Here is a 26,749-nt window from a genome sequence, read left to right on the forward strand (position 1 = left end):
CGGAAGGGGAATGCCCTAAAAGCACACCATGCTGGCCTTGTAATTTGTTTAATTATCTTCCAATTGAAAACACATGTGGAGACAGCAAAAGAAATGAACACGATGGCAATGATATATTTTTTAATGCTGATAAGAGCTCATACACGTGCCATAACATCAACAGTGTAATAACATTAATTACAAAATGTATATTTGCTTAATAGGTTATTTGATTGGGGGGGGGGGGGGGTTTGTGGACATTTACATAGGGAAACATTCATGTATGTACACATGTTGATTTGAATGTTTTTCTCTGAATATAACTACGTCACAAGCTTCAGAAGTGCTGGAGTGTCTTTAGAGTTTAGCGATTAACCACAATCCAACATTCTGGTTTCTATCTCCCTGCTATACCAGGAGCATGATATTGATATGTTAATATCATAAACATAAATAAGTAGTCAATCATTTGACAGACAATTCAATTGAAATACAAGTTCCAAAGTAAAAAAAAAAAATACTAAAATAACCATCTACATGAAATGGCAATAAGTTTGAACGATTATTATTTGTAGGCATCCTCTCTTAACTTCATATTGAACCAACTAAAGGAAATACAAATCATACTTTACGGTTACTTCATCACTTGAGTTCCTTCACAAACGTCTCTAAGTGAAAATGTCAGGTAGCCGTTTGGGACAAATAGCAGAAATATACCCATAGGCTACCTATAGTTATCCAATGGCACAAAACTCTGTCAGATCAACACAGAGAATCAAACTACGCCCCAATGCCCTGCTATTCTGTTATCAAAACAAGTATGTGATGGTAAAACTGGCTCAGGATTGTCTCCACATTCAAGCAGTTACATTGAAGGAATTCGGGATGTTCAATCGGAGCATCAATCAAAAGATGGCATGGATACTGATCCCCTGTTTACCATCATGGCCTATCCTGGTGACTGGCGTTTTATATACAGTAAGAGACAAAGCCATGGGTCACACACAGTCACATGAAGTCAGTCACACTCTCAGACAGACAAACACACACACACACACACACACACACACACACACTTCTTCCCCTGAGACCGCTGTTGTGCTCGACTATTAGAAATTAAGGCTGATCACTGAAACAGAAAAGACAAAAAGGTGCCCGTCATGCTAAATAATCAACACAAATAAAAAATGAACACAGTAGAAGGGCCTTGTTGTCAGTGCATAATGATAATCACAATGTCAATAAACAGTCATTGTTCTCCTAATCAATAAATTAAACATGAATACAAAATATTATAAATTGGATCTATTTTGAATTGCTTCATCTGGAGGCAGAGATAGTGCACACACAGTGAGGAGGAAATATTCCCTTTTTCAGTCCTTTCGTCCCAATACTGTCAATACACCTCTCTTGTTTAAAAATGACGTCATAAAATACAGTACAACTACCAGTATTGTACCAAATATCAGTATTTTAGCAATGCCTGTAACGCCGAAGAGTTTGAACGCAACATGAGAAAGGATTCAGCCTGTTTTAAAAAAGACAAAAATATCAGCATGCGCGTCATGTTACTGTATGTTCTTGATACAAACTTCAGAATGAGACAAGATGGGTGGTTTGTTTACAGTTCGTTGATACTGCTACCTTCATCTTCAATTACAACTAGGACCCATGAGACCTAGAAAAATAGGAAGCACTTTTGAAATGAACATCTGAATCATCCCACACACACACACACACACACACACACACACTCTCTTTCTCTCAATCACACATAGATTAGCTTTGTGACATTTTTCAAACAGTGGTTCTTTCAGTGAATTGCAGTCTTTGCAGAAGCACAGGACCTGCTCCTGGCTCAATGGCCACTTTGCCTCACCTGGAGGAGCAACATCTGACCTTTCTTAAGGGGATCGACCTCTTGCTACTGGAAAGACCCATTTTCAGACAGAGGGCGAATTGTGTCGCTAACTGGACACCGTAGCTTCCTTGTCTGGTCTTTTCACCATTATTTCCTTTCATAATGTTTGGCCTCATTAAATATATCAAAAGTCAGATCGTGGTCTTTTTATACAAATATCAAAAACAAAATAAGCATAAATAATACATCTTAAATATGAGTCAATCGGTCAGGTCTGGTCTTTCCATTTGATTTGATACATTTGATCAGAGCAGATAAAACACATCACTCGTATGTGTTTGCATGTACATACATACACACACACAGTCCACATGAACATGTATGCTCCTTCCCTGTTTACCTCTGATTTTCAGCACATGAAACATAATAATGTGAAGCATCACTGCTGTGCTACACCTGGCTTACTTTGTAATATTAGGCCACTTAAAAAAGGGATGAGATACATCTTTGTAAGTGAGGCGGGACTGCTACATCAAAGCTGGGAGAAGGAAATGAAGGAGGGGGGGGGGTTGATAAATACATAAATAAATGCTGTAAATGTACATTTCTTGTTCTTCTTCCATTGTGACTAATTCCACAGTGATCTGGGAAGTCCGCAACAAAAATGTGATTATGTTATTTTAGCACCCTAGCCTTACCATTCAGTGCTTCAGTGTGTATGGAACAGTGTATCGGGCACGTGTGTGGGTACATGCATCCGTGTGTCTCATAGTCTGGTCTGAGCCTCTGGGATATAGATCTCGATACTGTCTGCGCTCTCGGTAGCGGAGCTCTGCCGAACGGACGCGGCACGTTTGGCAGCTAGCAGGCGCTTGCGAGCCTCCAGACGCTGGCGCTCAGAGCTCTCCAGCGAGCGGTCCCTAGCCAGGGGAGGGTGGCGGCCCTTCAGGGGCTTCTTTGGCACAGGTGGGGGCATCCTTCTCTCCTGGACAGGAATAACAAAGTCTGAGTGATAAACCACTGAGTCCTCATGTCAAGCTGCAGCTAAACACAGTAAGGAGCAACACAACTGCAGCCAGCTTGCGTACGGGTTAGAAAGAGCAGTGGAGCTTTTGTCGGCATAATGCGCATGCAACTTTGAAATGAGGTTATGGTTCACAGTGGCAGCCATTCGCGTGGGGTAAGAGAGCGCGGCGGTTGCCATTGTCTGAGGTAAAAGTGACCATTGGAGACGGACAGGCCCCAACGGTGCCTGGCAGGAAGTGTAGCTTCTCAAAAGCGGCTCACTGTCGACAACAAGACAGAACAAACAAAAACACAAGTGGTGACGACAGGCAGGCAAACGTGAGCGTATGCAACACATATGCACTACATGCTACGACAAAGCTTAGCTGCCAGTCATTCGGACGTGCAATGTTAAGTGTACAGCAGTGACGGCAGATAACATGCGGGTTAGTAAAGCATTCCAAAACAAAATTGAGATTCGATGGATTTCATATTGGCAATGTGTGTATGCACCTGGATTTCTGGTGGGGTCAGAGGTTTCCAGTTGTTGGCTTTGAGTTGGTGGAGTTCATCAAACTTCAGGCTGATGTTCTCGATAGACAGCTGGAGCATGTCCCAGTAACCTGCCAGGTCCTGGGAGATGGGCCGTGGGTGTGCATTTGGGTTCTGATGCACAAAAATGTAACAGAAATGAAAAGGTCCGCATGAACACACATATACAACCACATAGTGTGCATATCACGCATTTTTGGAAAGATGCTGTTGCTATCGGACGACTCAGTTTTACCAAAATTGCACAGATTTGGCTTTCAAGTGACTGAAATGCATATTGAGGGGCAAGGCATTTGACATATCAATATTTAAGTCTGTCCGTCAAGTTACAATCTTTGATTCAATGTTGTCCACTGCTTCATAAACAACATCAATACAAACATATTCCATCTTCTGCATGTGAAAGACAGTAAGGGTGTGCAGATGCACACTCTACACTAGTTGCATAGTAAATGAGCTCTGGTCTGTCCTGTCAGGGTGATTTGTGCAGGATGATGTCAGTGTTGTGGGGGGAGGGCTCTGGAAGCATGCAGTGGATGAGGTGACACATACCAGATTCTCTGCACACAGCTCCCGGAACTGCTGGAACTTCTGGGACATCAGCAGCAGGGCACTCCCCACTGCACTGCGGATCTTCCCCAGGACTGCAGAAAGACACAGACGCACATGCATGGATGCGCGCACGTACACACACGCACGCACGCACACAGAATTCACAATGCAATTACTCACAGTACCGCATACTGCAGGCATGTTGCAGCACTAGCAGAGAGGGGGGCAAATCGCGATGCAACAGAAAAGGATGCGCTAGAATCCTCTTTTATCCGTGTCTCTCAGAAACGGTCATCATTTAAGGACGTGAAATAATTACTAAAATGCACCGACATTCCAAATCCGAACACATGCAAAAATAGCAATCCCTTATGAATACACAATGCAAAATGCCACATTTACAGCACATAATAAAAGCCTTCATCGATGTCCTGTATGAAGAAGAAACAAGCATATGGTCCAAAAAGACGATATTATTACAGTATATTTCTCTCACAGTGCCTGTTTCGCAGACTGATATATGAGATAAACAAGATTGTACTGCATAACCTGACACCGATGTCAGCCCTATTGACTCACATATCCCTGTGGAGAGGAACTGTCAGTGCATACATTAGTGTACTTGAGGAAAAATGGGATCAGAAACTGAGAGGGGGAGTAATGAATCTGCACTACAATGTTTTCTACTCCTTCAGGATGGGTGTGTGTACCTGTGTGTGTGTGTGTGTGTGTACATGGTAGCGTGGGATCTGGGAAAACATAACCTTGAGACAGGCTCCCTGTCTGTGAGAGAATATCTTGCCTGAAACCATAACAGCACACTAGCTGCATAAACAATGACATTTTCGGTAAGACATGGAATCAGCTGTGCAGTACGGTCAGGTATAAATAAAGTGCCTACTGCCTGAGGCTCGTTTGCTCCGTCCGGTATGTGCATGGAAGTGCATATGCATAAAACATATTTGGACGCGTGTATACTGACATGCTCTGCAGTGTGCATATTTTTGTTACATCAAGATCAAATAGTAGTTGCCTGGAGGAGCGGGGAGAGAAACCCTTTCACCGAGTTTGTGGGAGAGTTCATTATACAGTGTGTCTAAAGGACAGATGTGTGGCTGGGGCCAGCAGAGGCCTATTGATAAGTATGCACGGTATGTCTGTGGAGGCCAGAGGGCCCGAGACAGGAACAAGCAGCTATTGTGGTCCAATATCATGAATATCAGCACTCTCCAAAACAGAGAGGAGGAGAGGATGAGGAAGAGACCTGATATCAGCCTTATCATTTACTCACTCTCATCAGGCAGCTCATTCTCCATCTCGTCCTGCTCCATCTGTCGACACCAGCCCTCCATACGCTCCGTCTCAGCCTGCAGCAACTTGAGGAACCAGCGGCCGTCACGGGGGCACACCGACCGGCCGACAGCCTCCACAGCCTCCTCCTCTGGCTCTGCCACGCTGTCCATCCATGGGTCTGGAGGGGGCAGGATTGAAGGGTCGAACCCCACCTCCCCGAAGTCGTCAGCGGCACAAGCGTGGTAGTGGTTCCCCGAGCCCTGGATGCTGACGGTGGACGAGGCAGCGTCGCGGGAAAGCTGGCGTGGCATGGTGGCACAGTGACGAGGCGGCAGCTCTGGGGCGTCTGTGGGGTCGTCGAGGTCAGCCTGCACCGCGGTGGTTACGCTGTTGGAGCGGGTCATCCTGCGGTAACTAGGAAAGGAAGCAGAGACCCACGTCAACATTTGATGTTATGTGATTGATTGCACACAAATCGTTTAGTAAAACCACATTAGCGTCTCCTTTTGGTAGTAATTATGATAAATTGTTTACACAGTTCCTGGAGGTGATCCCAGTATGAAAATTTGAAATGATCAATGCAATTTCATCACTGATAGCGATGAATAGCTTTTGTAGTGTGGAACGTCTTTTGTGTGTGTGTTTTGACACCTGGCTCATTCAGAAGCAACAGAGTATGCAGTCGTCCGTGGCACCACAAACGGGGTACACACACACACACACACACACACCTTCCCTACAGCTGTGTGTGTCGTGTCGTATTTGGCTCAGAGGCTTTGTGCCGCTGTCGGACAGACTTTGCCAAGTCCCTCCACACTACTACCCGCAACAGCAGACACACACATGTACAAAGATCAAATCAACACACCCAGACATTATGCTCTGTTCTATAGAGCAGCTCGCCACCCCAGTGATGAATGGAACACCACAATGACACCTCAAATTGGTACATGACACAAAGCACATCTTTTACTAACACATACAAAAATGTGCCAGGGCGCAAACAAGAGACACACTTGGATAAGCACACATAAGGGCCCGCACGGACAGGGGCTTAGAAGACATAAATAAAGAGCGAATAAAAGCGGAAGAGGACACATTTGAAGTCATCACATATGTCGTCACGCTAACTTTAAAATTCTGGTATACCAAGCATTGCTCATCTGACTGTTACCTGCATGTGTAGGTTTACATATTTTACTATTTTGCTGTCAATAAACAGGAAATTAGTAAGTAGTAACAACTTTGCCAAGCCAGAAAAAAAAAAGATGGACTTGCCAGCCTGCTAGCTGTACTCTGATCCAAACACGCCCACAATCTTCTCACACATGAACCTCAGCATGACCTGCCTGCAGCATGACACACACAAATGCACACTCCTCCTCCTCGAAGCTAGCCATTCATCTCCAACCTCCCCTTTTCTCATTCATCTCTCTTCTTCCGTGAACAGGAAAAGAGAGCGCAAGAATAAGGGAGTGACTTCGGCTCGATCAAACAGTGTGTGTGTGTGTGTGTGTGTGCGCTCTGTGTGTACATGCAAGCAGCCCATGAGTGTGAGTGTGTGGAGAGCAGTTAAAGAGTAACTCCTCCGAGCAGGTGTTCAGTTCTAACGACCTCAGCCTGCTTTCTATCAGCCTGCTAACAACTTCCTGCAGGGGCCGAGACGGGCGAGGCCAAACACAGCCCAGACAGAAAGACAGACGTATCAATGGACAGGAGGGCGAAAGAACAAGGAAGCGCATTGCAAAAGAGAAAAAGCCAATGTGAGACAGAAGACTGTAAAATGTCAGGAAGGTATGTAGGAGGAAATAAAAGTGGAAAAGTCCATGTTCTCATTACATTCGTGAGGCGAACATGACGGAAAGTTGTAAATCACAACGTGGGAGGAGTCTTGCATTCCTCACGCTGCCGCTTTCGGATGGCCTAGTAACCTCTCGGTTTCTGTTTCAAGTTGTTTTCATTTTCCTCTCATCTGCACAGAACATGGTTGATACCACAAACATGAGGAAATACTGAAGCCTCTGTAAACAAAAACAGCCTGATGTTTTATTCGGATGAAGAAGTGCCGGAACAAGCCGAGAGAGATATGTTGGATGACAGAAAACACATTTTTGACATTTGGGATCGCATATGAGAGGCTCCTTCTTTGTTTGTCTTGCGCCTGTGAAGACAAACCTCCAGTGAGTTCGGACAAAAACAAAAAGACAGGGAAGTCTAGCTGTCCCTTCTATTGACTTTTCAAGATGGTTGTGCATATGGTTTAGTCACAGGACCGTGAGTAAAGCGCCACTTCCCCTGTGACCACAAAGCCATTTGGTGATCACCAATCCCAGCCCTGAACTTGAAAGGCCCAAAAAATAATCGGGATCTGTCAATTGACCCATCGCATTTTATTATATATACATGCTTCATTTTTTGTACTTTTGTTTTGCATGTTTGTGATCAGATACTAGCAGTTTAAAACAAATATATATAAACATATTTGTTTTAATCTTCCAACATTTCACAATTGAATAAAGTGTAAAGATAAGCACGTTGTAGGTTGTGTTTATATCTTTAACAGCTCTCTCCCACTCTCTCTCACTTAATCCTAGTTCAATCAGCTTGGTGAGGTCATGACCTGCGACTGCTGCATATAAAGACTATCTCTCTCTCTCTCGCTCTCTAACAGACACACACACACACACACAAATAAGGCACTTTGAGCACTGGAGCGAGTCTGAGTCTGTAGGAGTTTGGCACTCTCGCTGTCTGGGAATCTAATGTAGGGGGCAGCATGCCCAGACCTCCCAGGTACACACACGCATGGACCAACACACACACACACACACACACAGATGCAAGCAAGCAGGTAAACAATCAAAACATGCACCAACAAAAATACCCTCCACCTACTCCAAACATTAACCAGCGAAAAAGCACACGCTGCAGTGCCGCATAACATCCAAGCCTCCGCAGACTAGAAGGTGTCTGGGTGAGTTAATATTTGGCTTGGCAACTCTGGCAACTCAGAGCTTGGTCACTCGGCTGAGACCTCCCCTTTCAGAAAGCCCCTCGCATTCCCCGACACTGTGTAAGTGTGTGTTAAAGTGCTGGACTCGGCCCTCACTGTGACCTTTGAATCAAGGTGACGTCTCTCTGGATTCCAGAAGCATGCATTGGCCCCAGCAGGAAACCAGCAATGTGGCTAAGTTTGTCACTTTCCCTCAACGAACAGAAGGTCACCGCTTTGACAGCGTAAACGAAAGCAGGCGAAGAAACCAAAAATGCCTGCGTGTCCCACCAGAGGCCTCGATAAGCCCAATGTGCAAAAACACACACACACAAAAACACACACACACACACAGCCTCAAAGTAGCCTGAATCACAATGACTGGAGCAACAGATGGCTGTCAACTCACCCCCTCCACCTTCCCAACTCCCTGCACAACATCCTCTGGCCCAGCTGTCACTTTTGGGCCCCTGGCTGAGGGGGGCTCTCACACCAACCTCCCCTGAACTGGGGATAGCTGCTGCAGGAAAGCCAGGGGAGGGGGGGCAAAAGCTTTGCAGCACACTACAAACTTCTCCCTGTCTCCACGGGTCCTCTTCCTGCTCATGCTATCTCTTCCTCATCCCGACCATCAGACTTATCCAGTTTAACCCTTACAACCTCCTTCTCTTTCTCTCTTTACTCACCATCGCTCATCCTCCACCTGAATTCCTATCGATTGGAATTTAGACTGCTCCTCCGTCGGCTCTTCTTCCTCTGGGTCCACCTAAGAGGAGGGGAGAAACTGTCAAACTGCAAGACAGAGTTTTTCTTGAGAACTTAAACAGGCTCGCGCACAAACCTGGATCCCTATGGAGAGGCACTTGCGGAGCGCTTCCCTCTGTGCCTTGCCGTCTGTGGAGACGTGCGCGACGGCAGAGGTGGTGGCGGTGGCAGTGATGGTGATTGTGCTGTTGGTCACGTGCTGGCTGGCTGGGCCGTGCACCTGAGCGTTAGCCGCCTCTATGGCTGCTGTCAGGGCCTTCATGCTGTCGATGCTCTCCGTGGAGTTGGACAGGCCCGGCTGGGAGCTGATGCCAGTCCGCGTGCCGGAGCTCCCGTCCATGTAGGCGTCCTGAGCGGACTCGGTGCTGCTCTGTGCTGTGATGGATATGAAGGGTTTGGACGGGGTGGTCCGCGGTGGGACCGGGGGAGGCGTCTTCTTGTAGGTGGTGATGCATGATGACACTGCAGGGAGGAGACAGAGAAAGACAAAACGTATGAATAAAAAAAGTGTACATCTCAAAAATCTGTTAAATAAAAGATAAGTCTAAACTGCAAATATTTTACACTGGAAGTTCAGTTCACTCATCAAGGGGAGTAGAAGAGGAAGAGAAGGAGAATGGAGCCAGTGTATATTTCCTTCTGTGGCTCTGGAGGAAGCGTCTAAATTCTGAAAGAAATAACCCAAATGATGTCATTGTGACATCATCAGAGTTATCTCAGATTGGACTTGAAACTTAACATTTCTAACTGAAACCCTGCATTACAAACTGGGGATGTGGAGTAAGAAAGAGGCATTTAGGAGGCAGGGTTGAGTCGCGTTATAAGACACTTAGGATAAAGTGTTTTTAAAATTAGACCCATTCTAGAGACTAAAAGTCAGGATATCTTACCTGCTGCAATTTCAAACATTCGTTTTGTTTGTCTCTTTTGACTTCCACAACTTTTTGGAAGTGCAATTACTAAATCATTGAAATACACCTTTAATGATCCATATTGGTGATTTGGATTGGTGCAAAAGCAAATAATGACAAAGAAAATCTTAATATTTAACATAATAACCAGCAACTACATGGCAGAAATGTATGAGCAGAAATTGGTAAATGAAAGTATCAAAATACAGCATCCATGTTACAACATACTGTAATTACAGTAAATTACTGTAAAAACGTATTAAATGTCGATGAATCACTGCCCAAGAGGAAAAAGACCCTCACAGTTTACCACAAGGCCTTAGGTCCCTGTGTTGGAGTCAAAATGGACAGTAGATTAGGGGCAACTTTAACAAATCAGAGCCTCATCAAGTAATAGGATTGTCAGCCACTTGACCCACTGATCTAGATGGTTAAGCCCTCTATACGCAGTTACTGTCCACATCCAGAACAATCTGTTGGTGCCGGAAAATAGCCCTGCGTGCTTGTTTACCCCGCTATTGTTTGCGCGCACAATTGCACAGAAGTTGAATTTAATTTCTGATAAATCACAGGAGTTAAATTGTATTGTAGAAGACAGCTAGAGAACTGAGTGCACTCCAAAGGCTTTACATTACAGATATTAAAAAGCATCATCGTGCTGCTCAGTTACACTCTCCCTCTCAGGTTACAGCTAAAGGTTCTGCACAGACAATGGAGCCTCTCACACGCTGACTCAGGAGCCTGGCTATAGAAACACGGCAACAGACAAAAAACACAGCCAGTCTAAAGAAAGACAAAAACAGCCACCTCCTAACTACATTATGCCTTGGAATCACCTTCCTGGCTGGGTGTTATCATCAAAACTAGGTCTCTCTCTCTCTCTCTCTCTCTCTCTCTAAACTAGGACACCGGGTTTCCTGGATCCCTTTTTAATCCCTACAAAAGACAAACATCCTACCATGGAGAGACCGTTGCTCTGTGTGCGGCAGACAACTGTTGCCAACCACACCCAGCACGAGCAGCCATGTCCGAAACTATTAGAGCGGGCTGTTGTTTGCTTTGCGTCTTGCCATCTCACTGACAGCTACAGAGGGGCCCTAACATATTGGAGGTGAACAGAGGGCTGACTTCATCCTCTTGGTTTGTCAGAGTCATCCGCCGCTCTGCACCCGCCCACCTCCTCCTGCCTCGCCAGCAGTGATTGGATGATCCCAGACGAGATTTCTGTCAGGTTTTGACAAGCTGGAAAGTCCTCAGACAGGATGAATGCCGCGTTGAGATGAGATCAGGGTTGCTTAAGTGAGTGCCTTTGATGGTGGGGTAGCAAACCACAAGAAAGACAAAAGGAGATGACTTACTGTATTTCCTTCTGCGTTTTGGGAGATACTGTATATGCAGGAATGAATGCCACAGACATACTTAGGCCGGATCATCTGAGCATGTCGCGATATGCAGCACTGTCTCATCTTTTCACAGATGCCAAGGGAATATGATCGACATCCAGGGCTAAGCTTCAGAAAGGTCACAGAGTACAGACCCGCAAGAGAACACAGTGAACACACATGCACTCCCACAGAGGGAGACGGGGCGAGGTCCTGCCCCTATCAGGCGTGGAGGTTCAAAGGATAGAATGTCAGCCCCTTTCAGAGCTTCTGTCCCCTGAAGTCATCTAAAAGTCACACTTGTGTGTGTGTGTGTGCTCCTATCAGGTCCAGAGAAGGGTTAAAGAACAGAGGGTTTTCATCCGCTCAATAAAGCGCCGTATGAAACAGGAGATGACACGCCAAGTCCCACCTAGCTGTCACTGCGAGAGCCAAACACGCCGAGAATGACAGGGGGCTTTGAATGCCAAGACAGGTTAAGTAAACAAACTCGGGAGTCGGAACATGCCCACACACACACGAGTGTATGCGCACACTGGCCTACAGACATGTGCACACGTAGGCACGGAGGCACACAAATAACATTGACACAACTCAGCTTAACGTTTCAACCGCTCCACATCAAGGGAGACCACAGCTTTCCTGCCACTGATATGCTCTCCATTCATCAGGAGCTGTTGTCAACAGTGACTTGGCCCGTGCCTGTGACTTGGATGCAAGTCTGTGTCAAGATGTGTCATCAAACATTGAGCAAAATGAATGGATTTTAGTCCCTTTGTTAGAAGAACTTAAAAGAAACAAAGTGAGTTTAATTCCTGCCTGTGTCAACAGTGAGGGGAAAGCTGACCAAAACAACTGCCCCGATAAAACAGGAGCCAAGTTTCCAGTTGCCACAGAAATGATAAGAAAATAGTTTGATCCTCTTGCAGCCATGAACGCATTCGACAGCTACACAGCCAGGACCTCCCACGCACACAGACAGTCAAGGACAAAGTGAAGTAGAAATGTGACGCAGGGTTCCACCAGACCCTCAAGAAGGAATGTGGAAAACTCTCTACGGCAACCGCGAACACACACCGACGAGCACAATCCATAACATCAGGTTAGTGGCGCTTTGATCACAGAAAAAGAAAGACATCATTCATGCAGCCTGTGAAATGAGAACAACTTCCTCACTCAATGTAATTGTGGAATTTCATCCGTTCGCTCACAGAGGTATAGCTGCAGCGAGCATTGTCATCCCAAAGAGAAGAGTTTGTGAATGACAAAACTCTAGTGGCTCTCTGCCAAATCCTTCTTTTGACAAATACTTCAAAAGTCCCATGCCGACAAGTTGGTGTGAATAGCAGTTCTTCTTGGCAGAGCACTCCCCCCACCTCTGAGCTTCATAATATCAAAGAATGCCTCTTCCCTCCCCTGAGACAAAGCAAAGGCTTCATTCATTTTGCTTGCCTTTCAGAACAAAAGCAGATCTGCTAGCCACCTCCTTTTGGCCCTGCTGATCACCGTGTCCCCATTTGTGTGTCCGCATAGGTGTTTCCTTTATTTAATCACCGTCTTTATGATACCGGACAGATTGAAGGCAGGCAGCTGCCTTGTAATCTCCAATCTGTACATCTGTGTGATAGGCCACTTCAAAGAGCAGACGGTTTGGTTTTAGGAGGTTAGCAAACAGGAACGGGCTCCCCCGCGCGGGGGCCAAGGGCAAATCCACCAGCATCCAAACAAATACAAAGGCCCCGGAGAGGGGGCGGTCAGTATGGGGGAACATTGACAGCTGAGCCCAGCTGCACTGTGTTTGGGATGAGGGTCTGCCAGAGGGGAGATGGCAGAGAGTAGCGGACAGCGAAGAGGAGCCGAACAAGACCGAGGAGGAGGAGGAGGAGGAGGAGGAGGAGGAGGAGGAGGAGGAGGAGGAGGAGGAGCGGGCGTAAATCAGAGAGTTGCTGCCTGGCTCCGTCTGTTCGCTCTCTGTCCATGTGTCCGTCTCCCTCTCCATCTATCTCTCTGTCGCACACGCATAGAAAACCAGCTGGAGTCCTTTGTGAAGGCGTCGCCATGGCGACGCACAGCAACATGAAGTCTGCCGGGAGGCTTGGCGTTTCACCAGCAGCGAGCGGAGGGGAGCTTCTGTTGGCCGTTTGTTTACCTTGACAGGGTACACTGCACCGCAGCTGCAACGACACCCACCTAAGCACCGGCCAACAGGAAGAACACAGCAGGAGTGATGGGTCGCAGCGAGCGGAAAATAAAAAATCAAATAAACACCGGGAGAACGGCATAGAGAGGACCACTGGGTGCCACTGTGTTGCAAATGAATGTCCAATAATGTTTCTGGACGGGAAGCGGCAGCTTTGTGCAGCGGAGTACTTCACTCCACCGACCAGTTTGTCTTGGATTGTTTTCAAAAAAGAAAAAAGGCTTGTGTCATGAGATTACAATGGACTGAAAGGTTCACACAGGTTGACATTACACTGCTGTTGTGAACAACAATGCAGAAACACAAGGCACACTTTAAATGACTCAACATGGCCTCCGGTAGGAGAAGCCTTGAGTTTCAAAGTGTTAAACGAACCTAAGATAGCAGGTTTGTTGCTCATCACGTATCAATGCTGAACAACTAACACTGCAGACACACAACAGACCCTGTACACAGCGTATACAATGGTCCTTAAAAAGTCTGCTGACAGCCCTCTGAGTCACCAGAAAGTCTCCCAGAAACCCGCATGTCAGTCCACGCCTCTCAGCCACCGGAGGTCAGAGGTCACCTGCTCTCCAGATGCCTGAACTCTCTCAGACACAATAGCTCACTGTGTGCGCCTGTGTGTTTACGTGTGCGTGCATGAGGGGAAGGTGGCAGTCTCCGAGTGCCTTTTAAAGAAGTATATTTAGCATGTGTGAGTGGCTGTTGGGGAGGGAATTCTCAGTGCAAATGGTACCAGTGTGGTAAACATCCTGCACTACGGCAGCTTTTAAATAGTTTGTTTCTTTCTTTCTTGAGTTAAACATAAGCATGCATCGCCTATCAGCACGAAACATTTGTGAAATACGCCTCCGGTGTCCTGAGACCAACAGTGCCATCAACAAAGCCGTGTGCTCAGTGCGCCCTTTCTGACAGAAACCCGTGTCAACAGTGGGTAACTGCTCTGGCAGGCTCGAGTCTCCTGAATCACGAGATAAGAGTGTATTTACAACTGTCAGCCAACGCTAAATCTGGCAGGCAGCTATTCACTGTTAGGCAACAGATTCACTTCACTGAACCCACTTTCCTGAGCTTCGAGTTCATAGGGGGCCTGGTTACCTGCATTCCTCTTTTATGGCCCGGCGTTCTCCTCGCAACGTCAATCAGTGACAGGCAGGGAGAGACATGCTGAGAGCTGACAAAAAAACAAAACAAAAAACAAAAAATGGGGCGGGAAAATAAAAAAAAGCTAAAGTTGACTTTGAAAACACACTTGTTACTGGTCACGTTTATTTAAGATGCATACTGCCTTGAAGATGCAGTGTTTTGAAGTTAAACAATGTGGGGGAAGTGACATCACTGACTGTTTTATATCCCTCTAAAACCTCCAAATAACTAACAATTACTCTAACAGCAATGTAATCGTCAACACTGTAAATAGCAACTAGATGACATTTGTTACACTGTCAGGTATAATCATCTTGGATTTTGTTTAAATATGGAATCCCTGAATTCCTCCATGTGAGCTAATCTCCTGAAGACTTTTCTTACATGGTGGCAGTTTTGTCATTAGACCTGCTCTGTGACGGCTCCAGGCCTTTTCCAGTGTTCTCCTTTACTTCTTGCCGTTACCCTGACGACTGCACAACCGCGTGAAGAGACACATTAGTCTTTTGTTTTCTGTCCAATAGATCTGCCTGCAGGGGGTTAAAACAGAGCGCATAGTCACTCAACGTAAGAAGAGAGGGTGAGAGATAAAGAAAGAACAATAGAGAGAGAGAGAGAAAAGGATGACAAAGAGAAAAGGGGATAGGACAGGAGATAAGTTTGCTGAGCCGCTTCCATCAGTTCCTGTACATTCCAGCTGCTTTGCGGGGCATGAACCTGAGCCTGAGCTCCAGCGCTAAAGCTAACACGCCCATGCATCTCACGCATGCTTTCACTGCACTCACTTCCCACAGCATTGCTCACCGACTGACTGAGACTTTAAGAGTAGACCGTGCGGAGTGACACATTGCGTGTGCCGGCAATGACAGCACGGGCAACTGCAACAAGCCATTGGCATATCTATAAACAGAATCATGTCGCTGGGGGAGAGATCAGTTCGTCATTTAATTAAACTGGCTTTGTGATTGAGCAGTGACGAAGTCTACAGAAATGTTGTTAATGTCAAGAACACAGAGATAAAGATAGAGTGAAAGAAGGAGAGAGGACAGAGGCTTAATGATGGCATTTTGTGTTGCTAAGTGGATAACACAGCCCCACTTAGCCCAGTGTCTGCCACATTAAAAATACCCACAACAACACAGCAATGTTGCCACCACACTGTCTCCAAGTGCTGAACGCAGCTCCCTGATAAAACATGACAGACTGTCCACAAGAACTGAAAGCCAGTGAAGTTACGACCGAGTACAGGAAAGCACAACCGCAGGCCTGAGGAGCAGAGGACTCTGGGAGGAAATAGCAAACACACAGCCAGACAGGGAATAAGACAAGGGGCTGACACATATATACACACACACACACACGCAGGAATCGTGAGAGGGCTGAAACACAATGCCGATGTCATGTCATTACATGAAGGATCACTGCTTGCTGCAGCTGCTATTTACATATAAATGCAGCAGAATGTGGTCAAAAGTTCACTTCTTCTTTCCATGGTTTGCATGCAACAAGCACTCTGGGGATTAACTCCAAGGAGGCACGAAGCCCAGAACTTGATTCATAAAATGACTAGGCACAAAAAGTAACAGGAAAGCTGGCTGACGGTTTTTACAAGCGTTTGAGTTTACTCTTCCAGGAATGCCGTGAAACATTATTTTTTTCTCCCTCCCTTGCATTCCTTCCTCCCGTCGCCCTGTTTGACGTTCTTTGTCTTGACCACTTGCACATGGAGGGGAAAGGAGACACTGGCGGGCTTAATCCACCGCCGGAGGCATGCTAAAGCCATCTGGGCCCAAAAACAAAATCTGCATCTCCTATATGAGAGGAGGAACGGGGCCGGCGGAGGAGGACGGATGGAGAGAGGGAGATGGAAAGTTAAGAGAGAGAGAAAGAGGAAAATTGAAGAAAAAAGAGGGGGAGCGAGAAAAGGTAGGAGGAACAAGAGGGGCTATGGGGAGGGGGATTTTGGAACAAGAACCAGGCTACACTGACGCATACTATCTTTTGTGGTTTCCAGTCCTGACCCTCTGACCCTATACATCCTGTTGAAGGGGTGGAGGGGGGCGGAGAGAAAGACGAGATGGCAGCTATAGGCACTGGCTGCATGTGTGTGCAGCTGTGTGTCCAAAGTAGCGAGCAATGGAGACGCCGTGTTTCAGGGTAAATATGAATGTCAGACTAGATGCTACAGAGCTCTAATTGTCTCTCAGGTGTGATTTTTCACACCCCTCTTCCCACTTGTTTACATCCACTCCCTGCAGAATCTTATGGGGGAGGAACAATAGTCTCTCCAACATTCCCACTCTCCTGCCGAGAGCACTCGTTTGTCTCCTGCATTCCTTTCCCCATTCATCTCTTTCTCTCTCTCCCCTCCTGGATAGAAAAAAAGAAAAAACACTTTACATGGGGGAGGGGGTCTGAGAGTGTGTCTTAAAAGCCTCTGAGTGGAGTCAGTACCCCTTGAACACAACCTCCCCCTCCTCCCTTTCCTCCCCGTTTTACTTGGGTAGTGAAGCAGCAAAGCTCAAAGAAAGGGAGGAGAAAGAGGAGATGCATTCTTTCTCTCCCTCTCGCTGTCTCTCAGTGTGTTCCGGGGGTGAGCTGTGGCTTATTTTTAATGACTGGTTAAAAAAAATAAAAAGTGGGAGGGGTGGGTCTCTTCTCCGCCGGCCGCTTACACACAGGCTCAGTCACTCAGACACACACACACACACACACACTCACTCACATTACTGTAGCCGAGTCTGGGACTTTCACAGAGCAGTCTTTAATTTGCACTGGGGCCTGGCCTCCCACACTGCAGAGCCCAAACCACCCACTTACATCCATGCACCATTCCTAAGAGTTACTTCAACATACTCCCTATACCCTGCTGAACAGTGAAAGCAACATCAACCACACAGTTTAGCTGTCAAGTCAAAAAAAAGAACTTTCAACATCCTGTCAAGAGAGCAGAGCAAAAAGCATGTTTCGTCTTTATGCCTCCTTGGAAGACATTTAACTCCGTATCCTAACCCCCTCTTCTGTTTCTCAGTCACCCCGGTGCTTTGAGTTTGCGGGCCCTGCCTTGCCCAGCTTTAGAATGCAGGAGCCATGAGGATCATCCACAATAAACACTGAGGAAATCCTTTCGGGGCTTTGCTTTTCCTTTGCTCCTTCTGATGCCAAAACACAGACAGGAAGAGCAAAAAGGGAGGCGGGGGACAGCCCCTACCTGACAGAGCAGTCTGTCCACCTGATCAGACATGCCAAAATGTGCCGTTTACATCTCGATAATCCTCAAAGTAAAACTTCAGATTCATTCTGTTTCGCAGGAAGCCGGTGTATGTGTTCTTTCTGCAGAGAGCGGCGAACAGCAGGGGTCCAATGCCGCAGACATTCTTTGTATTTGTCGTAGCCCTGTCAGTTCCTCCCTGCGCCCCTCTCTTCTGCCTTTTTTCTTTTTCAAACCCAGAGCAGGAGCAGAGGAATGAATGACATTCTCTTCCTGTGTCAAAAGACATCCAAATGCCACTCTTCCTCCCTAAATAGCTACAATCAAAGCATTCCAGGCCATAACACACTGGGACCAATTAAGTCGTAAGCAAACATGAACACCTAACAGCCACCAACAAAACGCTTTGAGCAGATACATCCTATTGGCTTCTATTCTGCTGTAGAGCGTGTCCAGGCAGGAAATCCCTGTTGATTCAAGTCGTGGACATGCACAGGGATTTCACAGTGATTTATGCTGTATCGCTTTCTGCACAGATATTCAACTAATTCCTACAGGTGCAAATCATCTGCACAGGTTACTTACAATGACATTGCACCAGAGCGTCGCGTTACGCATTATTTGGGACGACTCAACACTTCTCCAGATTACACAAATCTGACTGGCGGCGTAGTAGCTGAGGTTACGACGACATCTAGTGAAAGATTTTGTATTGCAAGTCAAGAATTTTCACTTTTCCCTGCTTACACCTTGATCACAGGAATAGTATTAACTTGAAAATAAATTAGACGTCAGACACACTAGAATTAAACTAAATTGACTAAATTCAGCTTAAATGACACGTTTACAACTGAACACGCTGGAATAACAGGTAGTAAATCCACAGATGTAAACACTTTAACTAAATTCAATCCATCTGCATCTGTTTTATCCGATGACTAACACCCTTAAAACTCGACATTGAGCCGTATAAAAGAGATGCGGAGTGTGTTTTTTGCCTTCTGTCAATGAAAGAGCAACAGCGCAAGTTCCCACTGGCTCGCATTCTCAGACAGCCGTGACAGGATGAAGTAATTACTGAGCGGCTGACACACCAGCATGGTTGGGATTTATCTCCTCCAGGAAGAGAGATAGCCAAATCACAGTTTACCCACATCCAGCTTCCCAGTTGGGGCTTGATCCCGCAGCTGCAAACAGAGAAGCCATACACGGACACTTCACATGCGTGCACACACGTTCAGAAGCTCCAATCGAGGTACGGATGCCTGCCACAACTGGTGTCTTCCTCCTTTTTGCTCCATATGTATGTGCATGAGCTAGTGTGTCACCGCATGCCTCGACCCGGCTCTCGTTTCCTGTCAAACGCACCTACTTGCACCATCAACGCATGTGGGATGACAGCATTATGCAGGTGTGTGTGTGTGTGTGTGAGAGGGAACAAGAGAGAGAATTGGAGAGACAGATGACACCAGAGTACCGTTTCATTTACATCCCCTCTTTGAATAATAATTCCACCTTAGAGGATGGCAGCTTTGATCCACTGACTCACAGGTGCATTTCACACATGCAGCGGCATACACTGCTAAGGCAGGGCTTTATCTGTCCCTGTAATTAACGCCAGAGTACGAAGACCTATCTGTGTGTGTGTGTGTGTGTGTGTGTGTGTGTGTGTGTGTGTGTGTGTGTGTGTGTGTGTGTGTGTGTGTGGGACTGAGGAGCAGACATGGCAGGAGGGATTGCTGGAGCTCAAAGAAACATTCCTCCTCAATGAACAGCGTTTGATCTCCATGTCTCTCAGGCACATACACATCAAGCAAAGCATGAACATCAGTCATGATTCACATCTCATTTCCTCTCTTTTCCTCTAAAAGTGGAACTTAAGACACACTGTGAGTCTAAAATAACGTTTTACAGCAATACCACAAGATGAAACTTGTGAGTTGCCCACTGCTGTGGTGAGACAGAAGGCAGGCTTGGTTTATTCTGAAACTGGGGCTGATGCACCCTCTAGTGGCGATAACCCTAAATTGAAAAAACAATCGAAAGGTTACTGCATTAATGCAAATATTAAAGAGAATACTGAACAAACATGTCAAACATTGAGTGGCATTTAACCAGTAAACTGGAGTTTCATTGTGTTTTGTATTGTTCTTTGTACTGAGAACCACCTTGTAATATTTCAGTTTAGAATTAATATCATGTTATCATGATCATTTATATTAGTTTTGTAAAATGTGAAATATTTTATATTTATTCATACGTTTGATTTTGATGGTTGAAGCGTGCCTTGCAATCTCATGTGGGATGAGCGAAAAATATTGTATTGCATCAAATGTATAAACGACAACAAATTGGCACACCTGTCATTTTCCTCTTATTTATTGCACTGATTTTATGAATCATGTCGGGACTCTTTTTAAGCTAATACTCAGAGTTTTTCTGTACCTTTACAGTTATTTCATTTTGCACTTTCCTTTGTTTCTTACAAATTACGTTATTGATGTTCTTGATAAGCTGTGGTTTTTCCAACATTTCCAAAATGATCAACTGAGGTAAAAACATTCAATGCAATATTCAATATTCATGAGACAGGAGACAAAAATGTGTTGGTAAGTATAAGGCCAGGATCTGGAGTTAACTATGCCCACAGCACAGAGGAATTAAGAGGCTGATGAAAGAGTGAAGTTGAAAGATTAAAAGTGAGGAAAGAAAAAGTAAGCGAGAGAGAAGAAACCCGGAGTACCCCGGAGCCAGGGAGACTGTGTTTACGAGTTTCCTGTCATCACATCTCCATTCAAAGGTACTGTAAATGTGGACACCTCATACCTTCACTGGATGACTGAACTATAAGTGTCTGCCTTTCCCTTGGCAGGTACTTCCTAAGCTTACAGCTTCAACATGATAATTGCTTCTTAAAAGAAAGAAAGGGGCACCCGTTAACAGAGAGAGTTGCTGGGAAAATATGACGGGACAAGTGACAGCACATTATCGAGAAAGTGGAGGAGAGAGACTCGTGGGAGTGGGTTTCAGCAAGACTGTCTCGCTCAAATGAAGGCTCCCTGAAATGAAGTGAGCGAAAGAGACAGAGAATGAATGTTAGAAATAGATAGAAGGGGAATAAAATGTGAAACGATTCCTTTAAACTTAGATTGTTATCTATTTGGTCCAGAAACAACAAATGCTGCACACCTGCTTTTTCCACATAAGAAAGTCTAGCCTGAAGGTAAAACGTTAAATATATTCCCCTTTGTACTGAAATACTGAAATCAAGCAACAACGCCGCTCTTTAACACGACCTTGCCTGCCGGGAAAAGTAATTCCTGAAACCATTTACACCATTATCATTTTAAATGCCAATACTTTTAAACACTTCAAAATATGACTGCGCCCTCGAGACTACATTTCTCTCAGGATGAATTTTGAGCCATGGGTTGGACCAATTTGTGAATGAAACTGAAGGAAACTAATGATCCCTCAGGCTGAAATAGCTTCAGCAAAGACAGCAATGTGATTCAGCTGAGAAAAAAATGTCTGAGCACAAACCAGAGCCAAAAATATTAATAAAAAGAAAAGAAATTGATTGTGTAAAGTGTCAACAATTATATCACATTTAAGTCCCTTATTGATTGAAAAAGTGTTACAGTCACAGTAACTTGCATTGGTTTTATTTACAGCTTGATAATTAAGTGCTAATAAGGCCTTCCTGAATGATGTCAACAGCTGAGCTTTCCCTAATTTACATCATACAACCATTATCCCACATCGCCACTTGGATCACCAGACACATGCGTGTACAGCATGCGTCTGTCCATGGCATGTTGTGCTCAGGATGGCCTCGTCCGAAAATAGAAAGCGGAAAGCTGGTCGGTGAGCGGGCAGGCGGCGCGGCGTCAGTGGCGAGAATAGCGCGTGCATGACTCACTGAAACACAGATGGCCGGTTGGAGACACGGGGCAACAGACTGTTCATCTGTCACACAGTAGGGTGTTAGGGGCTCTCCATCTACCCTAGCAGCATTCAAACTGGTGAGCGGAAGCAGTGATCTCTTTTCCCATAAGGCCTGTGGGGCTCAGCATCTCTAGCCCCCGACCCCTCCCCACTTCCGACCTAAATAACTCGACCCTGCAGAGGCAGGTGCTGTAATGCTGTGCCAGGAGTTGCTCTGTATGATGCAGGCCACACCTGTCATCCTCCCATCAGAAATAGGATACCAAAATAGACCGGGAGCTGAAGGGCGTTCAACATTTCCTGGATACCACGAGGGGAGGGGCAAGCAAACGGCAGGTTATTAATAAAATGATGTCAGATTTGGAGGGAAAACCAGTTGCAGAGGGCCTGAAAGTGTATTTAATAGAGGTGACACGAGCTTGCCAGTTGAGTGCGTGTAAATTAACAGAGGGGAAATATATGTTTTTATGTAGTTTATAATTTAAGTTTGATTAATAAGCAATTTAAAAAAATCCGACCAGTTTATAATTAGTTTAGAAATATCATGATCAAACTCCTAATTTTTTTTGTAGTCCATATTACGTTAATTACAATGTGAAGTCCTGTTATTGGCTTATTTAATTTTTATTCTCATTTAATACGAATATTTGCATGTGAAGCATGAATAAGCAGAGAGAAGCACGGGATGGGCGCCGACACCTTCAGTGTCACGCGACTGACCGTAAATCCACGACTTCCTGTTCCAGCTTTCAATGTAAAGGCCAGTGACGCATTTTCATTGGTAGCATACAGCCTTTTATCTTTGCTGACCTGACGTCGGGAAGTTAACGTCCATTGTTGCTACCCTATAAATCAACTTATCTTTATTTGAACATGAAGCGCTACAATACCAATGTGTTTTGCATCGCGTCCGGCAGCATTTTATGTCGCCATCTTGCTGTTGTATATGCTCGTTACCTGTTGCCGCCTTCCCTTTATTTTGAAGGCTACATAAACCCAACTTCCTGGCCCCGACTGGCCTGACGCAGCTCGCGATCGGTCATGTCTCGCGCTCAAACAACAGAGAAGCACAGCAGCGGCGTTTACTCACAAAAGCGGATCCAGAAATCACGCGTGCCGAGCAGCGCGCTGTACAGACACTGAAGTAACGACATGAAAGCTGCAAGATCCGCAACACTGAGCCGGGATGAGATGTCAGGAGGAGTCCTCTCGCCCTCTTTTCCTTCTTCACTCTGACGATATTGGATCTTATGTCAGGATGTGGACGCGCCTTGATCGCCCCCCCCCACACAAACACTTTACAGCTCACCCTGCACTGGGTGGGACAGTCCCGCACAGAGTCATCTAGAAAACTGTACATAACTTTCTCTACTGACTTCTTAAGCGTTACGAATTGGACCTCTGTAAAATGTATCATTAAAAATTACATTTTGTATGAACTGAATAAGAATTAACTTTTTATTAGTTCCAGTGTACTTATTTGTATTGCACCAGCTCAACAAATAACATCACTATACTCAAGGGAAACTGAAATGACATGAAAAACTAATTTCAGGCTTGCTCTTGGATATTTGCGTGGGCTGGTGGAGGTGTGAGGGGAGATCTGGACGAATGCTGGACCTCATCTTGATTCCACCAGACTTTAGTCGTCCGTCTCCCTGCCACTTATATTTAGCACACTGGGAAATCCAAAGACACTTATTCTCACAAGCTCTCTGAGAACAGAACTCTTGGGAAAGTGCCAGTAATGGCAGCGATTGTTGTTAATTGGGTCAGGCTGTCTAGCAGTTTTACATCCACCCACTCACACAGCTACTGCAGGAAGACAGGGCAGAGGTGCAGTGCTGTGTTACACTGAGCCCCTGGGGGCAGTGTTGTACAGGCTGTATTTGAGCATGTAGTACTTTACTGTGACTCGTACTTCTTGCAGCTGAACTTGACCTTTTTACTTGGATTGTTCTTCACTGTTTCCTAACACCGTGTCCTGTTCCTCATGATTTATAGATAAGAAGGATAAACTAGTTGTTTCCTATTGATGCTTGAAGCAGGAAGCTGCCCGGGGCTCGACTGATAAATAATATGATAAATAAACATTGGACAAAGTAAGAGTGTAAAGGCTTTTCCAGTCATTATTCATGCTACACAACAAATAGAAAAGTGTGCCAAGAGAGTGTTAGATAAGACCATCAGCAAAATGGGCCACAAGCATGCCTCAAATGCTTACTTAAGGAATGCTTTATTGAGTGCAACGCCTCTGTTCGGGGCCGTAAGGAAATTCACAGCCATTAAATTAAACATTGTCCCGTAGCCTCTTACAGGAGCGAGGGGAGGAAAGACGCTCTATTCAGCCAATCCCTCAGCACCTCTGAAAAATAGATGCTGGATAATTGACAGCAGGTCAGTGAGCCAGAGAAGCTGAGGGTGAGAAATAGAGAAACAGGCACATTTCCCAGACTTAAGATCTGTGTGTATGCTCTTTCTAATTGAAGGTCAATTTGTCTTCCCAGCGAAACAACATGTTGATTTACCCGCACAACCTAAATGCTGTTATTGCGCAAAGGCAGGGGATGTAACTGTAAGAGGCCAAGGAAGGGCAAGACAAAGCAGAGTGAATACGTGAACTGGAGACGACCCGGGGTGAAGGAGCCAGGGCTGAGAGGCAGTCAAATCCTCACCTTAGCCGATTGCTATGGATTTTCCCAGGCTGTAAAACAGGATCTGCTCCAGATGTTGTTAAACTGATCCCAAGGAGCTGATGTCTCGGCCAACACGTTTTGTCGGATGCAGTCGTAATACGCGTGCGAGTTAGTGACCGCGTGGGTTAGCAAGTGTGTGCGTACGTGCCCGTTTGAGTGTGCACAGAGGCGGAGGCAATAGCAGCCACAGCTACTTGACGTTCAAAGAGAAGAGATCAAAGGACAGCGCCTCACTTCGGTCTCCTTCCTCAGGATTAAAACGGTCATCAATAATAATGGCCTGGAGCAGCGCAGTGGGCAAACTGGAGAGGCGCATGAGCGACAGCTGATAGGTCTATCGCCTGTCTGTGTTTGTGTGTGTGAGACATCTTGCTGCTTTGCCACAGGGACAAGTGGGAGCAGAGACTATAAGCGTTGGCTGTTTCTCTGGAACTGCAGCCTGACACATCCTTCTGAAACACCATGCAATATTCACCACTACATCGTCTTCACTTCTCACGTTGGGCTCCCAGGTGGTTCCCTGTGAAATGTATGAATGCATGTGTGTATATGTGTTTGTCCTGCATCATGATGCAACAACATCCTCCATGCCATGTGTTGATATTATTTCCTTTGGATGAAAAGGGACTTTCATATTGCAGAATGAGATGTTTATTCCATATGCAAATTGTATCATAAACAAGGCCTTACTTATGCAAAAGAGCCGGACCGGATTAATTAGCCTAAATGTATAGTTTGCATTAATTCATGAGGGCTTTATGTTCACATAGCAGTTGCTGCAATGATTAGGTACGCATTAGCTGCCTGTTCACCCTCACTGACGTCACCTGCGCTGCTTCTGACCTCTTAACATTACAAAATGCAACATTACAGACAAATATAAAACAATAAACTTAAACTTTGCATCTCCCCACCCCATAAAAAAAATCCCATTTTTAAAGGAGCATTGGTGAATATTAAGTGGTGCTAATGAAAGGGTCCGAGATCACCTGCGACCCCTGTATTTTACACACGCTGCGTGAACAGTATGTAAAAGTCAGAGAATGGAAAGAGACACTTAACAGCTGGAAGTAAGAGAAAGAGTATGTGTAACAGCAGTGTATGTAGCACTCCCAGAGCAGCTGTCTGGCTTGAAAACCAGAGTTTAGTCTCAACAACACCTCACCTGATAGATGGTCTTCATTATCTCTTGCTTCCTCAGGGGAAGGAGCTCCGAATGTCCCTTTCCTGATCTTATCTGTCTCCTTTTTTAGATCAATAACTACCACCACACCATACAATAATCAACTGAATCCTCTATTGATTCCCTTTAATCGTGTTATCTTCAATTATCAATAGATGTGAAATTGCAACTTCATACTTTGAATACTTCATGAACTAGAGAAATAAATTATTATTGAATAGGGGAATTGCAGAAAGTCTTAAACAACATGAAATAAATGTTCTCTCAGAATTTCTTTCAAGCCCTTTGAATTGATTGAACTAGTTTTGCGATTCTTCCAATTTGCAGTGAAGGCGGTTGATTATCTGACTGTAACCTTGTCGGCTAGGTTTTGGGGGAAATGCTGTCTTGCAATTGGCATAATTAAAAAGGAATGGAGAAGAAAGCCAGTGTGCGTCAGGCGGCGGTGGCTCAACGTGCACAATGTAAGGGAATGACGTTTGGATTTGCAGTGGGGAAACATAGAAGCAGCCAGTGCCAGCACCACTCAGCATCAATACTGCATGCAGTAATGCTGGAAAGCCAAGCGCTCCAGAACCATGAGGCACACAAGAGGGCTAAAATAAGATCCAGCAGCCAGTGAGCTTTACAGCTCCAATAAGCTATTATGTGGGGAAAAACAGTTCTGCATGCATCATATTGTATCTGAAAAAGAAAACTGGGTCAGATGGATAATAATGCAGAGGGTTTGGGTCTGCGTTTGCCGAGTGAAACTACTCCCCGGTCAGCTAACGGTAACTCTTTCCTTTATGAAAAAATACTCAGTTAAAGCCTTTTTTAACAGAAGAGAATAAGAAATGAAAGAACTTGATTTGATGGCCCTTGATCCAAAGTACAATCTTAATACAAGGATAAATCTCTCTTTGCCCTAACGGCAATAATAAATCATTTATTTTTTGTTGCCGTTGACACGAAACACATGCTGCACACACAGCACATCTATAATACATTACTTTCTATGCACAGGTATGGATTATGCATGTTCACACATGTACATGAGTCTGTGTGTGTCGAGTGCCTTGTTCCCACCG

The 26,749-nt window shown here is 45.4% G+C and overlaps 1 protein-coding gene across 1 annotated transcript in view; it reads right to left on the reverse strand.

Moving 5' to 3' along the window:
* Positions 1–155: 155 nt before the first annotated feature.
* LOC306793971 (disks large-associated protein 1-like) overlaps positions 156–26,749 on the reverse strand; it is a 47,197-nt gene continuing 20,603 nt past the window's right edge. The window contains exons 6-11 of the mRNA XM_079291817.1: positions 9,076–9,461; positions 8,921–9,000; positions 5,241–5,656; positions 3,950–4,041; positions 3,359–3,511; positions 156–2,825 (exon numbers count right to left, since the gene is read on the reverse strand). Of these exons, the coding sequence (XP_079147943.1) occupies positions 2,607–2,825; positions 3,359–3,511; positions 3,950–4,041; positions 5,241–5,656; positions 8,921–9,000; positions 9,076–9,461 (1,346 nt within the window). The 3' untranslated portion in view covers positions 156–2,606. The remainder of the gene's footprint in view (positions 2,826–3,358; positions 3,512–3,949; positions 4,042–5,240; positions 5,657–8,920; positions 9,001–9,075; positions 9,462–26,749) is intronic.

Source organism: Melanostigma gelatinosum (genome assembly GCF_949748355.1).
Source record: "Melanostigma gelatinosum genome assembly, chromosome: 20".
Lineage (NCBI taxonomy): Eukaryota > Metazoa > Chordata > Actinopteri > Perciformes > Zoarcidae > Melanostigma > Melanostigma gelatinosum.